This window comes from Microtus oregoni, unplaced genomic scaffold (assembly GCF_018167655.1).
Source record: "Microtus oregoni isolate MIOR12 unplaced genomic scaffold, Mior012 000014F_ref0000157, whole genome shotgun sequence".
In the NCBI taxonomy this organism is placed as follows: Eukaryota; Metazoa; Chordata; class Mammalia; order Rodentia; family Cricetidae; genus Microtus; species Microtus oregoni.
In genome coordinates, this window is record NW_024543073.1 from 23,414,341 (window position 1) to 23,430,905 (window position 16,565).

Genomic DNA, 16,565 nt, shown 5'->3' on the forward strand with positions numbered 1-16,565 from the left:
CTGTTGAGAACCACTGCAAGCATGCCTGTGTCTTCATTTTAGGCCACGCAGTTTTGTTCAGCCTGTGGATTTCTTAATGTTACATATTTCTTGGAGTAATTCATGTGTAGGTATTGTCATTAGATTAGTTCTTTGATTAAAGCGACAGAGAACTTGACTGGCTCATAACTCTGTCATCTGTTTATGTAAATGCTTCATTTGTGGACTGGGACTTGAACTTAAATAGGTAAACCTAATGTAACTAGTGCCACAGCTATGGGCACTAGAGGATACTTCTGGGCTGCAATTGATGACATTCCCTGGCTACAGATGTAGGATTTAAAGAAATTATGAAATATTCAAGTGGAAAAGATGAATAGAAACTTAACAGAGAAATAAAAAAAAAAAAAAAAGAAACTTAACAGAGTAGAGTGAGACAGTCACCCAGAGGGGTAGCTCTAACACTACCCAGAATCCTCCATCCCCAGGTGCCTTTCCTTCTATAGTAACTGTAACCCGACTCTGGGGCAGACAGTAATGCCCTTCTCTTTCAGTTCCAGTTCTACCACTTTCAGCTTTATATGCAAAGTAAGCATGCTATAATAGTGTATTGAATCTTTAGTTTCCCATTTTGTGTGCAAAATAAAAAAAATGTTTTTGTGTTTATTTATTTGGTTTGTGTGGGGTCACATGTACCGTGGTACATGCGTACAGATATTAGAGGGCACTTTGGAGATCAGTTCTTTCTACCATGTGAGGATCACAGAGGTCACCAGGCTTGAGAGCAAGTACTTTTAGCTGCTGGGCCGTCTCGCTGACCTGAGTGTGACATTTGTTTACATGCTGCGGATCTTTGATTGCAGTGCTCTTTGTAGTTTCGTCTACTCATTCCTCTGTTGCTGGGCACATGGGGCTCTGGGTGGTCTTTGGCTCACAAAGAATACGTTTATGAGTATTTTTGTGTCTCTTAATACAATACCCAGGTTCGCATGAGTGTATTCCTGGGGAGGAATTGCTGTGTAAACACTGCAGACATGGTCTCCTTTTCTAGACAGAGCTTGGATCTAGTTGGAAGTGGCTGTCAGTTGACTGTGTCAACAGTATAAAGATTTGTCACGCTTGTGACTTTTTGTTAGTGTGTGCTGTCTCTAGTTATCTCTGAAACGTCAGTAGCAGAGAGAGTGCCAGCTGGGGGGTCGGACTGCTCAGGCTTGAATCCCGGTTCCATCCTTTTATTGCTCTGAGGCCTTGGTTAAGTAACTTCATCTCTTCTGCACCTCTTCCAAACCTTGACCCTTGCAGGTTTTTTTTCAGCTGTCCTGGCTTTTTTACCGAACATTCGTTATGCCTGGTTTTGTTGTGCAGCAATCAGACTGTTACGTCTATGGCAGCAGGTGTGTTCCCTGACGCTTTGTTGTGGTGCCTTGCTCTCCTAGTGGGCCAGGCTGCCAGAGCTTTCTCATGCTGGTTGTCTGATTTGGTCCTTGTAACAACCCGATGAGGGGAGCTGTTAATGTCTTTCTGTGTCTAGAAGAGAAAGCTGATGCCCAAGGACGTGGTGACTTGTCATAGCACTCTGATAGGTACATCAGGTCCCAACCCATGCTCAGGGTGTCCTGAAATTCCCACGTAAGACATTGCATTATCTGTCTGTCTGTCTGTCTGTCTGTCTATGTTCACATGTGCATATGTGCACATGGCAAATATGTGGAGGTCAGAGGACAACTTTGGGAGTATGTTCTTTCCTTCCACCACAGGGACCTTGTGGAGATCCAACTCAGGTTCTCTAGGCTTGGTGGCAGACCCTTTACCTGTTGAGCCATCTCCTCAGCCTGTTGTAGATACCTGTGAAGCTAACTTAGATAAGAGTCTTAAAGGGCAGGCAGCTATTCTCTTTAGAAACAGTACATATTGGCAAGAGCGGCATCCCTAGAACCATGCTTGTGATGTGTCGGTGTATGTGATGGGACCTTGTCTGTGCTCCATGCTATCGTGTTTGTCTTTGCTTCCAGGGAGTGCAGCCCGCCACAGGTGAGGTTGTGTTCGACTGCTTCCAGGACTCTGCTTCTAGGCTGGAGCTGGAGACTCGCATATCAAGTCTGCAGCCCGTGGAACTTCTGCTTCCTTCACACCTGTCGGAGCCGACGGAGATGCTCATCCACAGAGCCACCGCTGTCAGGTGAGTGGTGACCATTCTCAAGCTGGAGTTAATTCCCAAGGCGGCACGTGTTCTTATAGACATTATAGTAGTTATATCCCAATAACAGAGTTTTTAAAAGAAAAAAATTGTGTAGAACTATAGATGACAGTCATTTTAAAGGGATTTACCATATTATTTAGATGATTTATGTATGCATTCTAGAGGTAATTTTAAACATCTGTATAATTTCTGTGCGGCATGTATTTCTTCAGGGGTGCCCTGTAGTTTATTTCCTAGAACTCATATCACAGCACTTTTTATGAAGTAAGGTATGGGCACCATAGCAAGTAAGGGGAAGACATGTGTGAAACTCCACGTGCCTCACTGGGTTCTGAAGGCATGCAGGGCTAAGTACTCTACAGGAAGGTGTCTCTGACAGAGTGTGACTGGAAAGAGCAGGGGAGTGTGGGCTGGGCTGTAAGGAGTGAAGAGGGCTGTCTGTGTGAAGGGGTGACTGTCAGGTTTACAACCAGTAAAGACAACAAGACTACAAGCCAGTGAGAAAGTCATACTGACTTCCAGTGAGGACGTGCTTGTCTTTGGAGTTCGGAGCGTTCATTTTCATTTACATTTTTTCTTTGTGTCAAAGGAACTTTCACAGTTTTTTTTTTTCTGGTGATATTGCTAATATACATTCATTTAGAAGAGTTAAGAGTTACAGAAAGAAAGATGAAGTAAGTGCAGTTCCACAAATACAGAAATAACTGCATTTTGGTGTTTTCTATATATCACTTTTTTATTTATAAACTGTGTTCCTGTAGCAAAATACCGTTTTGTACCTGATTTTTAACTTAAAAATTCCAGGACAGGCTCCAAAACCACAGAGAAACCCTGTCTCGAAAAAAAAAAAAAATTCCCAATTTATCTTCTTATGGGGAATTGCAGATATATGGAATTACAGAATAGTGTGGTGAGGTGCCAGGAGTCCATCAGCCAGTGTCAGTGTGCCCTGGCTCAGCCAGTCTCATTGTCCTCACCCTCCTCTCTGGTTGCTTATTTAGAAGCAGAGCTTAGCGAACAATATTTGTCTGCTGATATTTCTGCAAACACTTCACAATCAAGATGTCGTATGACATCCATTGGCAAGTGGATGAGATTTGTCTCTTTGCTTTTTGTTGTGTTTTCTGGTTAAGTTCTGCAGATACTGCTATAGCATCCATGGAAACCTTTGTTTTTTAGTTTTTTTCCGAAGGTGAAATTTCTAAACCAGAATTGTAAACATTTATAAGGATTTTGGATGCTGGCCTAAGGACCCTGGGAACTTTTTAAAACATTGACAGTGATCATTTAAATAATCTTTATTATAGGTAGAAAATTCTGGATCAAATCCCTTGATTTTATTCTTAGTTTTCCTCTGTGTTTAAAAAACTTGACCAGTTAAAAGTCAAGCTGACCCTGGAGATCTAAGACATGAATACACTCTCAGATGCCATCGAAGAGACCCCTTTAGATGCCAGCACTGTACAGTGTACAGTGATTGAAGAGGCTCCTCTAGACCGCAGCACTATACAGTGTACAGTGATTGAAGAGGCTCCTCTAGACTGCAGCACTATACAGTGTACAGTGATTGAAGAGGCTCCTCTAGACGTCAGAGACATCGTGAGTGGTTGATGGAACTTAGCAATCTAACAACTTCAGGCCATTTTACTGTGTTTCTCTAACCAGCATTCCAGGCTTGTAATTCTGCCTATATTCACTGACCACATGTAAGTCTCCATTCTTTGTATATTTTCCTGTTGTTTCCTTTGTTTATGGAGAGTTGAGAGTTCAGCATCCATTTCTATGAGTATCTCTAGCCAATTTATACTTCTGTAGAGAAGGAGGTGGTAGATGTTCAGATGTCTTAGGGCCAGATAGTAGGTTGGACTAGAAATCTGCCTCTTCACTTCGGTGACATTGAACAATCACTCAAGAGACTCATTTTCCTCTGTTCTGTTCTATAAAATAGGGGTAATAAGAGTGCTTACTGCAAAGGCCGTTTGTAAAGATAATATGAAAAAAGTGTCCAGAAAAGGGCCTGGCTATGAAAACTCATTATAGTAGAAAATACTTGTTTTAGTTACTTTTCAGTTGCTATACTAAAATACCACGTCCAAAGTATTTTATAGAAGGAAGGGTTTGTTTGAGCTCATTGGTTGCAGAGGGCTGGAATCTTTGATGGTAGAGTGCAGGCAGCCAGTGTCAGAAACAGGAAGCTAAGGACAGACAACTTGAACCACAAAGCACAAAACAAACTGAAATAGAACCAAAGCTTTTAACCATCAATGGCTGCTCCCAGTGACATACCTCCTCCAGAAAAGCCTTACTTCTTAAGCCCCCCAAACAGAGTATTCAAATGTTGAATTCTTTCTTTTAGTATTGCCTCTCCCTACTTATTTTTGGTTTGTTTGGGATGTGTGTGTGTGCTGCAGGATACATGTACGTACTATTTTCTTTTTTTAGTCATGATCTCATGTGACCAGGCTGGCCTCCCTCTCTGTGTATCTGCGGTTTGCCTTGGACTCCTGACTCTCCTGCCTTCTCTCCTGGAGGCTTACAGCTGCACACACCTGGCTCCCTCATTCTCTCCTGAAATGTCTTTTAGAGTCCATCGTGCCTTCTTATTGTTTTCTTTGTGCGTGTCTTTTAGGGTCTAATTTTCCTGCCTCTCTAACATTTCTTTTGTTGGTTTTCACCCTTGGTATTTTTTTTTTTCCAAAAAAAAATTCTTATGACTCTTTAAACCATTTAAACCTTATATTTTAATTCAGGATGAGGAGAAGGCCCAGTGGATACAGTGATTGCTGTTTGCGCATGCTTGTGCATGAGGATCTTAGTTCAGCTCTTTTTATTTATTTATTTATTTATTTATTTATTTATTATGTATACAATATTCTGTGTGTATTCCTGAAGGCCAGAAGAGGGCGCCAGACCTCTTTACAGATGGTTGTGAGCCACCATGTGGTTGCTAGGAATCGAACTCAGGACCTCTGGAAGAGCAGGCAATGCTCTTAACCACTGAGCCATCTCTCCAGCCCCCTTAGTTCAGCTCTTCAGCACCCACGTGGGAAGCTGTGTGGTGACGAATCCTGTAGTCCTAGTGCTGGGACAGGAGACGGGAAGATCCTAGGGCTCTGGACAGAGGCCCCTAATGTTGCTGTTGACTCTGCCTTGTGCCTGTGCATGGGAGCCCCAGAGCCCCAGAGAGATGGGGGTGGAGTTGGTGGGGGGAGGGGATTGCCAAGCACTTTGCAGGAAAGTAAATTCATTAAAAAAACTTTTAATTTAATTTCCTCTTTCTACTTGTTTTTAGTAGTCTATTTGGGCCAATTCAGTCCCCTTGCCTCTGGTAACATTTATTATTTTATTTTATTTTTTTTTGTATTTTCTTTTTTTTTCTTTTTTTATTGAGAAAAGGAGAAAAAAAAAAACAAGTTTCCACCTCCTCCCAGCCTCCCATTTCGCTCCCCCTCCTCCCACCCTAAGCCCTCTCCTCCCACCCTTCTCCCCCTCCCCCCACTCCTTTCCCCCTCCCTCTCCAGTCCAAAGAGCAGTCAGGGGTTTCTGCCCTGTGGTAAGACCTAGGACCTCCCACATCCGTCCATATCTAGGAAGGTGAACATCCAAACTGCCTAGGCTCCCACAAAGCCATCACATTACATAGGATCAAAACCCCGTGCCATTGTCCTTGGCGTCTCATCAGCCCTCATTGTTCGCCATGTTCAGAGAGTCCAGTTTTATCCCATACTTTTTCAGTCACAGTCCAGCTGGTCTTGGTGAGCTCTCAATAGATCAGCTCCACTGTCTCAGTGGGTGGGTGCATCCCTCGTGGTCCCGACTTCTTTGCTCATGTTCTCCCTCCTTCTGCTCCTCATTGGGACCTTGGGAGCTCAATCCAGTGCTCCTGTGTGGGTCTCTGTCTCTATCTCCATCCATCACCAGATGAAGGTTCTATGATGATATGCAAGGTATTCGTCAGTATTGCTCTAGGATAGGGTCATTTCAGGTTCCCTATCCTCAACTGCCCAAGGAACTAACTGGGGACCTCAGCTTGGGCACCTGGGAGCCCCTCTAGGGTCAGGTCTCTTGCCAACCCTAAAGTGGCTCCCTTAACTAAGAATTGTGGTTCCGTGCTCCCCTGTCCAACCTTCCTTTTTCCCAATCCTCCTGTTTTCCCAAGGCCCGACCTCCTTCCCTTCTAACTTTTCTCTCCCCATCTCCCCTTACCCCCATCCCACCCCACCCCCAAGATCCCAATTTTCTCCCTGGCAATTTTGTCTACTTCCCTTAGCCAAGAGGATAACTATATGTTTTTCCTTGGGTTCCCCTTCTTACTTAGCTTCTTTAGATTCACCTATTGTAGACTCCGTGACCCTTATTTATGGCTAGAAACCAATTATGAGTGAGTACTCAAAAGATCTTTTCCCATTTTGAAAGTGCTTTACCTTTATTTTAATCTATGTTTTATTTCCACCAAATTATTTCTTCTTCTTTAATTTTATTTGTAGTGTTCAATTTTAAATTTACCTATTTCTTTATTTCACTGTATGAGGTGAGTTCCTACCTTAATTTTTAAAATTTGAGATAGCGGCTCCACTTTAATGTCCCCAAAGTTCCTTGGCCCTTACTGACTTGCTATTATTAACTCCTATGGTGGGCACTTTGTATTTTCCTTAGCTGTCCATGCCCCCCAGACAAGTGTAAAAGAAAGTACTTTAGCAGGGAGCATGGTTGCCAGACTTCTGTTCCTAGTTGGCTCCCAGGCACCAGTGTAACACTGAGTTTTCAGATACAAAGTTTTATTGTCAGTTTGGTTGTGTCTGTCGTCAATGCTGAAAGGCTGTTTTCTATCTCTCAGACCTACAGTTTCTCTCTACCCCCATCTTTTTCTGCACAACCGGAAATGAAAGCCCTAGTTTTTATCGGGTACTGGTGGGTATTTTATCACCATTGACGACATTCTCTATTAATACTATGTGAGAAAATGCAAAAATCGCTTGGAATTATAGAAGATTCTAATGTTATCCTGCCACTTGTATTTTAACAAACCGCTGATTGTCCAGTAGCCAGGCAGGAAGTAGAGGCTGGATGATGAGAACAGGAGAATTCTGGGAAGAGGAAACCATCAGTCTGTAGTCGACACAGAGGAAGATAGACCCAGAGGAAGCAAGATGGAAATGCCTTGCTAATGAAAGGTACCAAGCCACATGGCTGACACAGACAAGCATGGGCTAATTTAAGATGTAAGAATTAATTAATAAGAAGCCTAAGCTATAGGCCAACCAGTTTATAATTAATGTAGAGTGTTTCTTTGAGACTGAATGACTGTGGGATTAGGTGGGACAGAAATCTCTGTCAACAAGTAGTTTTCAAAACATTTTTTTTAAAAATTTAACTTTTTATTCTTAACTTTAACCACAAGAGGTCTCCAAAGGATTTTATATTTTATGAGTTAAGATTTTTTTTTTAAGATTATGAAATTCTTCTTATTTATTTCTCCAGCAAGTTATATTTATTTTGTATCATTTTTATATTCAGGACTAGAATTAGTCAAACACCCTTGAATAGTGACAATAGTGACAAACTGTTTTCCTCGGGTTGTTTGTCTTTGTATTGAAAGTGTTTGTCAGGTGGGAGCAGTCATAAGAGCTTGTTATCTTGTTTGCTGTCAAAAGATATGGAGAGAACCAAGTAACAGTGGTTTCAAGATTGCTTTAGTTTAGAAATTTTTATGTTTATAGAACATAGTTTATAGTCGAAAGAAGGGCTGTGGAAAGCACTCCATCAAATTATTAAGAATTGTTACTCATATTTACTACTTCTCACATTGAGTTTTGAGGCAAGCATGACCATAGCAGGTGGTGCTCACATGTGAGTCATGGATATAGGAATATCCTGGGCACATAGCCAAGGCCCTGTGGAGGAGGTGGGCATGCACGGGACATTTGCAGCCAAGGAAGGCCCTGTGGAGGAGGTGGGCATGCACGGGACATTTGCAGCCAAGGAAGGCCCTGTGGAGGAGGTGGGCATGCACGGGACATTTGCAGCCAAGGAAGGCCCTGTGGACGAGGTGGGCATGCACGGGACATTTGTAGCCAAGGAAGGCCCTGTGGAGGAGGTGGGCATGCACGGGACATTTGCATCCAAGGAAGGCCCTGTGGAGGAGGTGGGCATGCACGGGACATTTGCAGCCAAGGAAGGCCTTGTGGACGAGGTGGGCATGCACGGGACATTTGCAGCCAAGGAAGGCCCTGTGGAGGAGGTGGGCATGCACGGGACATTTGCAGCCAAGGAAGGCCCTGTGGAGGAGGTGGGCATGCACGGGACATTTGCAGCCAAGGAAGGCCCTGTGGAGGAGGTGGGCATGCACGGGACATTTGCAGCCAAGGAAGGCCCTGTGGAGGAGGTGGGCATGCACGGGACATTTGCATCCAAGGAAGGCCCTGTGGAGGAGGTGGGCATGCACGGGACATTTGCAGCCAAGGAAGGCCCTGTGGAGGACGTGGGCATGCACGGGACATTTGCAGCCAAGGAAGGCCCTGTGGAGGAGGTGGGCATGCACGGGACATTTGCAGCCAAGGAAGGCCCTGTGGAGGAGGTGGGCATGCATGGATATTTGCAGGACAGAAGACTTGGACTTGGTGCAAGAGAAGAGGGAAGTGCATAGGGTGTGAAAAGAAACGGTCCAAACTCGGCACACAGCTAGGAAAGTTAGGGAAGTATGAGGACGGGAGAGACTCCTGACCAGGGGAAATGCTCCTGAGAACTGAGGAAACATTGCAGGGTGTTAACCAGGAAATCCAGGGACGAGGCACAGATTCGTGGTGAGAGTCAGTGAGGTTCCTGGCAATGGTAGAGAAGAGTGAGTGTGCTGTGAGGTGAGACACATGAGCTGGGTGAACAAGAATAATCCCTAAGTGTGAAAACACACAGTAGGAAGTGAGATTGAGGAGTTTGGAGAATGCAAATAGTTGAAAGTAGGAGGAAGAAAAAAAGCAGAAAGAGAGGGTTTACTGTCAGGCAGAGCCAAGACCAGTAGGTGGTGGAGCTGTGGTTATCTGCTGCATGTAATGCACTGAACTGCATGGGCTCAGTTGTTACCGTATTGACTAAGGCCATGTGACATTCAGGAAGATGCCACGATTAAGAAGTTGCTCTCAGTAGTTGATGTGACTTACTGAGGGTCTGTGGAAGAATGCCTGAGTGTCCAGTGACGTTGGCAGTCTGACGTTTGAAATAAATGCTTGACTATTTCATTTGCATTTATGTTGCGAATTTAAAGAAAATGTTGAAGTTTAGTGTTATGTTAGACAGATTTATTATTATTATTATTATTATTGGCTGTGAAAGACTGAACATCATCTGTATTTCTTTAAACAAAATGTTTTTTGAGATGATTATTGTATCCTGAAGACTTATATCCCTCAAATGCCATTTATAGTGACAGATGTTAGAAATAACCATTACAGCATTTCAATTTAGTCTTCTGTTAAATTAGGTGTTAGAGGCTGTTCAACACTTAGGGTTGTAGTGTTAGTGTCAAAATGAAGTTTTGAGACTGTATAAAGTAGGTTTCTTTGTGGTTAAAGAGCAACCTCTCCTAATGTCAGTATTCCAGTTTGGCATTAATTAAAAAACACCAAGCCAAGTCAGATATGGTGGTATACACCTTTCATTCCAGCACTCAGGAGGGGAGGCAAAGGAAGGTGGATCCCTGTCTACAGAACAAGTTCTAGTTCAGCCAGGGCTATGCAGAGAAACCCTGGTTAGGGGAGGGGCTCTTTGGCAGGATAAGAGGGAAAAGGATTTTTTCTCATTAAACTCTTTAATAATATTAAGTTATTACATATTTGATGGTTCCAGGTTAGTCAGTGCATTGTTCTACTTTGTTCTATCTAAGTTTAATAAATCAGTTCCCTGGACTTATATGAGGCCATTTCAACATAATTTTTAGGTTTTAGGAGCCAAGTAAAGGAGGGATGTCATATCAAGTGAAGGGTACCAAATCAGGAGAGGGATGCCATATCAAGCACTCATTCCTTTCCCATGCAGTAGTCCTGTGACCAAGATTGTAGTGACTGTTCTGTATCACTTATTTCTTTGTAGTTACTTTCGTATAATTAAACTATTAGTGTGTTGATTGTATTGCAGATATTTGCTGTAGTAAAGTTGAGCTTTGTAGATGTGTGGATCTGATTAAAAGCCTCTGAAAATTTTTTTTGTTGTTCAAATTGTAAAATACTTTTTAAAGCACAATCAGTGGAACCATCCTGTCTCATTCTCTGTGAATTCACAGTAGGGGTCTACAAAAGGCAGTGGGAAGATTTTTGCCTCCTTCAGGTGACAGTAGGTGATTAGGTCCTATCACCTTCTCAAACTCTTTATCCTTTCTTGTTATTGCACACACAAAAACTGAGTGCCAGTAAAATATCAGAAGGAACCTCAGTAGCAACTGGCCCTGGAGCCCAGAAAGAGGGTTGTCCTGTGCAGAGGGTGAGGCTGAAGGAAAGGCTTGGCACAGGGAAGGTGCTGGGCTGAGGAACTGGTCACCCCAAATAGCTCCCATGTTGTACCTGCCTTGTTCTCCTGATAGCATTTTAAATGACTCACTTCTTTTATGTCTATAGTTAAATATTTACTAAACATATATTTGAAACATCCAATTAATGAGTCAAACCTGTAATTTCATATTTTTTTTCTGGTGTAGAACGTGTCTTAAGTTGATACAGAGTTAATTTAGCAAGAAGGATCAGGCTGTAGTGACATGCCCCATGGAGTGACAGAGGTGGAGGGATGATGCTGGAGCAAGGTGTTAGCACCTAGGCACAGTGCCACGTTTATCTGCTTCTCGTTAGTTTTTCTAACTTGAATTGAACCAGTATAAACTGGATCATTATTTGAATTCCAAAACAAAGCCAGGTATAGTTAAAGAAAATATAGGTGATGAGTCTGAGACCCAGATCGGGCACCTAAGGTCTCGAAGGTGAGCCAGTTTCTGTTTTTTTTTTTTTTTCTGACTGGCCTGCCTTTCTTATTAGTATATTTAATTTCACTATCTAGGTAATTTTTATTAATTTAGGTGTCTAGCAGTAAACCTTAATGAAATATCCTTTTCTTATGTCTAAGAAAGATCTTGATATTGAGATATGTTTCCAATAATTCTCAGCTTATTGATACATCCTCTGAACGCCACATTATTAAATATTCATTCATTGTTAAAAACATTCATTGAGTTTCTGCTGTGTACCGAATTTGTCATTAGGTGTTAAAGGTACATAAGGAGAAAGAATCTTTCCTTTCAGCTCCCAGAGAGGAATTGGTCATGGGACAAACCAGGGTGGAAATGATTGTTGTGGGTCTTAAAGACCCTACTCCTGTCTGATGTGGTGGCATACCCTGTAAGCCAGCATTTGGAAGGAGGCTGAGGCAGGAGGTCCTTGAGTATGAGGCCAGTTTGGGCTACATGAGACAACAGCCAAAAGAACAGTCCCTCCTAGTGTGGAAACAGGAAGGAGTCAGCTTCCCAGGGGAGTGTCAGTAACTGATGTTGCAAGAGCATCAGCTGAGAAGATGGAGGTTTTCTCTGAGGGTGAAACTAGTTTGGTGGCCTGTTTTCAATGAGCATGGAAGGCCGAGGCAGGAGAACTGTAGTTTGGAGAGGAGAAGTGTGTAGGGTGAAAAAAGCGAGGGGTAAGGAGACAAAGTGGATCACAACAGGGTAGATAAAAGTGTGTTTGATAAAAAACAGGTGATGTGACTGGGGCAGGAGCACTTTCATAATGGTCTTTCTTTTCCAGTTGTTTCCCTGTTTTTTGGTACCGAGGACTTAACTGGAGGGCCTTGTGTGTTCTGGACCATTGGGCTTAATCCCCAAATGATTGTCTGTGTTCCCAAATCCCATCAAAGCTATATATGCAAATGGTTAAATAAATTACATTTTAAATAAATTGAATAATTGCCATCTATTTTTATATTTTAAGATATAAAATATGTTTGGGCCTTATGACATAGAAGGGATATTGTCAGCAAAGCGAAACATTATGTGTCTGATTCTTAGTATAGATTCTCAGCAAGCTCACCAACTGCTTTCTGGAGTAGTGTATTAATTCCCTGTTGTTTTGTTATGTCTATTTAAACTTTAAAAGAAACCTAAAAAACATGACTTTAAATTAGTTTAAACATCCTGCATTTCTTTGGATACTCCTTTGTAGGAACCGTTAATGGAAGTAACTATTAATGTGTTAAATAGCAGAAATCAGTCTCGCACACAGTGGGAAAATGTTGGTTTCTTGGAAGACATTTAAGGAGGCAGTGTTCCTGAACTCTTGATCCTCCTGCTTCTGACAGGTCCGAGATTATGGGCATAAGACTCAGGCTTCCGAAATATTCTTAATGTTAAAAAGCTATTTATATACCTTTTTTAAAAAAAAATATTAATCTTTAGATCTGTGTGTTGGTATATGCCTATAATCTCAGTACTCAGGGTGCTGAGGCAAGAGGATTGCATGTTTGAGCCAGCCTGGTTATACAGCAAGACACCATCTCAAATTATATACTGTATATTATATCTCAAATATTATACCCATTCATTTCCTGGGGGAAGTGCTGTCATGTTGTCATAGTTTTCTTGTTGCTGATTCTTTCTGCATGTCCCTGGCACCTTAGTGACAGTACTTAACTTATAGAGTATGAGGATTCTTAATTTAAAACAGGACAATAGGGTTTATGAACTGTTTAGTGAAGTCATGAGCATCTTTCCTTGAGCTCCTCAAGAGTGTATTGACTTGAAAAGCATACGTGGGTTGTACCTGCAGTAAGTTTACTGACAGTAGCTGATCATGAAGAAACAGCATCTGACACCTTGGGAAATGAACTTGGCCTTGGGGGTGGCTGCAGGGAACCCCAGGCAGGGCTGCACTGCCTGAGCAAATGTTTCAGAAGTAATTGTGTGGGAAGCAGCATTTGTTACTAATTTGACTTTGATTTTTGTAAATACACCTGCTTATATGGGGTCACAGGTTTACTTATATAAAGTCTCATTAACTAAATACTTTGTTCCTCACGGTTTTCTTCAGAGGACTGTCCTATAAAATTTTAATATCCTAGTAGTATCTTCTCCCCCATATTACAGAGGTTTATTTACATCTAACTCACGAAACATTAAAATTATTTTATTATTTTTTTTGTGCTTGGATGTTTTGCTAGCATGTCTGCTTGGACACTATGTTGTGCGTAGTGCCTGTGGAGGCCAGAAGAGGACATTGGATCCCTTGGAACTAAAGTTACAGACAGTGTGAGCCACCATCTGGGTACTGAGAATCAAACCTGGGTCTTCTGGAAGAACAGCTAGTGTTCTTAACCACTGAGGCCATATCTCCAGCCCCTGTAAAAACATTTTTTTTTTTTTAGAAACTAGTCATGATTCAGTAGTAGAGCTTTTAATTATCTATGATTATTACCTTAAAAATAAATCCTATAACAAGTATTAAAAGAGCGTTTATTATTTCAGGTGAGACAAGTAGACAGTGTGCATTGCAGGTTGCGGCTGATGGAGAGAAAGGAAAGACAGGCAGCAAAGGCAAAAATTATCTCTGCTGTGTTTCATACACGTTATTTGTGGGTTTGATAACATGTAAGCCTTGAAGCAAATGTTATCTTCATTTTACAACAGGGAAAGGTGCCATTGGGTTAAAAACCAAACTAAGGGCTACAGAGGTGGCTCAGCAGTTGAGAACACTCTTTCCAAGGATCCAGGTTCAATTCCCAGCATCCACATGACAGTTCACAATTCTGTAACTCCAGTTCCAGACAATCGTACATCCTCACACAGACATACATGAAAGCAAAACACCAATGCACATGAAATAAAAATAAATAAGGAACCCAAAAAACAAACTGAACCAAAACAAGCAGTACCAAACAATAACAGAAGCCCCGCCATCTCGCCATCTCCTGAAGCTGCTGGGTCACTAGAGAGTAAGAGTCAAACTAGTTAGACTTCCTGTCTGTGTGATGTTTGTCAGTCTCCCTCTGCTTACTCCAGGGTGGTGTGACCTCACTAGATCATAAGGGACAAAGTTCTCCTGTAGCTCAACCTCCACAGCTGTCACCTGTTCTGAGGGCGGCTGTAATTGTTCCCTTCCCTGTCTGCTTAGCAGAGCGGCTTGACTTCGGCCTTCAGCTGGAGGCTTGCTTCAGAGCCTGCTAATCTCCTGTCTTTCCAGTGGCTCCCTCCCTGCTGAAGGCAGAGTTCTTGCTATTATTTTCCTGATTACTCAGGGATTATCCTCTTATCTCTTGTTTCAGGGCAGCAAATTCTTTCTAACTCTACCTTTTTTTTGTGATTTTTTTTTTTTAAGTCTCTAGCTCAAGTCATTATCCCCAGAGCAGTAAAAACGTCTATGAAGTGCGGTTATGCATTTTCTGTGAGTTCCCCCTCTCTGATAAAACAACCTTTGTGTATTGTCATGGAATCAGTCATCTGTCACCTATCTTCCAACCTATAATCTGGTTTAAATACACAGTACTAAGGCTGTCCCTTGATATCACTGTGAACTCTCTTTGAGCTGTCAGCTCTAACCAACTTCTCTGGGCCAGCCAGAGCTGTACTATGTGTCTTAGGGGAATGAACAAAGACCCTTTTATTGCCATGCAGGTTTTCTAGGTTGCCTTAACAGCTCATGTAAATGTTTGAAAAAAGAATGCAGAGAGTGGGCCTCCATGCCATCTCTGGTGGACATGCTGAAGTGTGACACATTACAGAGTTGGTCCTTCCCTGGAGGATGCCATCAATAACAGAGGGTGGTTACTATCACATGGTGTCTTTAAAGTTATGTCTCTAGCTTCTTTCTCTGCATCTGGTGCATTTAATGATTCTTCATCAAGTCATTGACTTAATTGGTATGGCTTATTGAGGTTGTTATCAGAATGTCTGTCCTGTAACAGGAGATGCAGGTGGACATGCTGAAGGTGCATTATGTCTCTGAGCATGCAGTGATCTCAAAAATAAGCCCTTCTCAATGCCTGGAACCTGCAAGTATTTAGGACAAATGGCAGAGGAGAAGTGGGGTTGCAGATGGGTTAAGGATGTAAAGAAGCTGTTCTTGTCTAGAGAAGTAACTCTTTAGGTGGTCTGATTACTCATTGAGAGTAGACGACCGTACATATGGAAAAGGGGTGGAAGAGGTCTGAGTAATGCCTTTCTCCCATTGCCAACTGATGTTGAAGATGGGGAAAGAAACTGTAAGTCAAAGGATACCATTTCACCTGCGAGCTGTGGGAATGGGAAGCAGAGAAAGGAACACTAGGTGTGGACTTTGAGAACTGCTTCTGGAATTCTGACTTAGGGAACTGTTGGATAGGAAATGTGGGAATGTGTGTTGTATAAAGCCACTGAACCGATGGTAGCTTGCTGGCACAGTCAGAAAACTGTACACTCGGAAGTATGAGGTAGCCAGTGTGAGCTGTTTCAGACCACTTACCCAGGAAAGTCACACACCAATGGTGGAGGTGGGCAGTGGGCGATGTCCACTGTATCTTAATGTCAACCCCAGCTGTAAAGAACTTGTTAGTTGGTAACTGCCTACTGCAAATAAATCAGACCATTGCTGTCTTTCTTGGGGGCTGTTTTAGTTAGGGTTTCTATTGCTGTGAAGAGAGACCATAACCAGAGCAACTCTTATAAAACAAAACATTTAGTTGGAGTGGTTCACTTACAGTGTCAGAGGTTCAGTCCATCCTCATCATGTCAGGGAGAATGGGGGTGTGCAGGCGGACACAGTGCTGGAGAAGTAGTGGAGAGTCCTACATCTTGCAGGCAACAGGGAATGGTCTGTGACACTGAGTAAAGCTTAAGGAAAAGAGACCTCAGAACCCATCTGTCCCCACAGTGGCACACATCCTCCAACAAGGCCATACCTCTGAATAGTGCCACTCCCTATGAACTTATGGGGGCTAATTACATTCAAACTACCACATCTATTCTCTGGCACTCATAAGCTTGTAACAATATCATGATGTAAAATGCATTTAATTTAGCTTCAAAAGTCCCCATAGTCTATCACAGTCTCAATAATGTTTAAAAAATCAAAGTTCAAAGTCTCTTCTGAGATTCATGCAGTCTCTTAACTGCAATCCCCAATGAAATCAAAATCAACAAACATCACATTCTTCTAACATATAATGGTACAAGATATGTGGGGAAAGGAGCATAGTGAGGAAACACTGGACCAAAGCAAGACCGAAAACCAGCTGGTCAAACTCCACACTCTGCCTCTCCAAGTCTGATGCCAGAATGCAGTTCCTATCTCCAATTCTGTTCAGCTTGTTGACTGTAAGCGTAGTTCTTTCTCTTGGCTTGGTTCCATTCCCTTTTAGCAGCTCTCCTTGTCTGGTATTCCATGGCCTT

The 16,565-nt window shown here is 42.4% G+C and overlaps 1 protein-coding gene across 2 annotated transcripts in view; it reads left to right on the forward strand.

Annotated features, from left to right (window-relative positions):
• Msh3 (mutS homolog 3) overlaps positions 1-16,565 on the forward strand; it is a 150,665-nt gene that overhangs the window by 12,554 nt on the left and 121,546 nt on the right. For both annotated transcript variants that reach the window (XM_041663394.1, XM_041663395.1), the window contains exon 8: positions 1,992-2,158. In XM_041663394.1, coding sequence (XP_041519328.1) covers positions 1,992-2,158 — 167 coding nt within the window. The remainder of the gene's footprint in view (positions 1-1,991; positions 2,159-16,565) is intronic.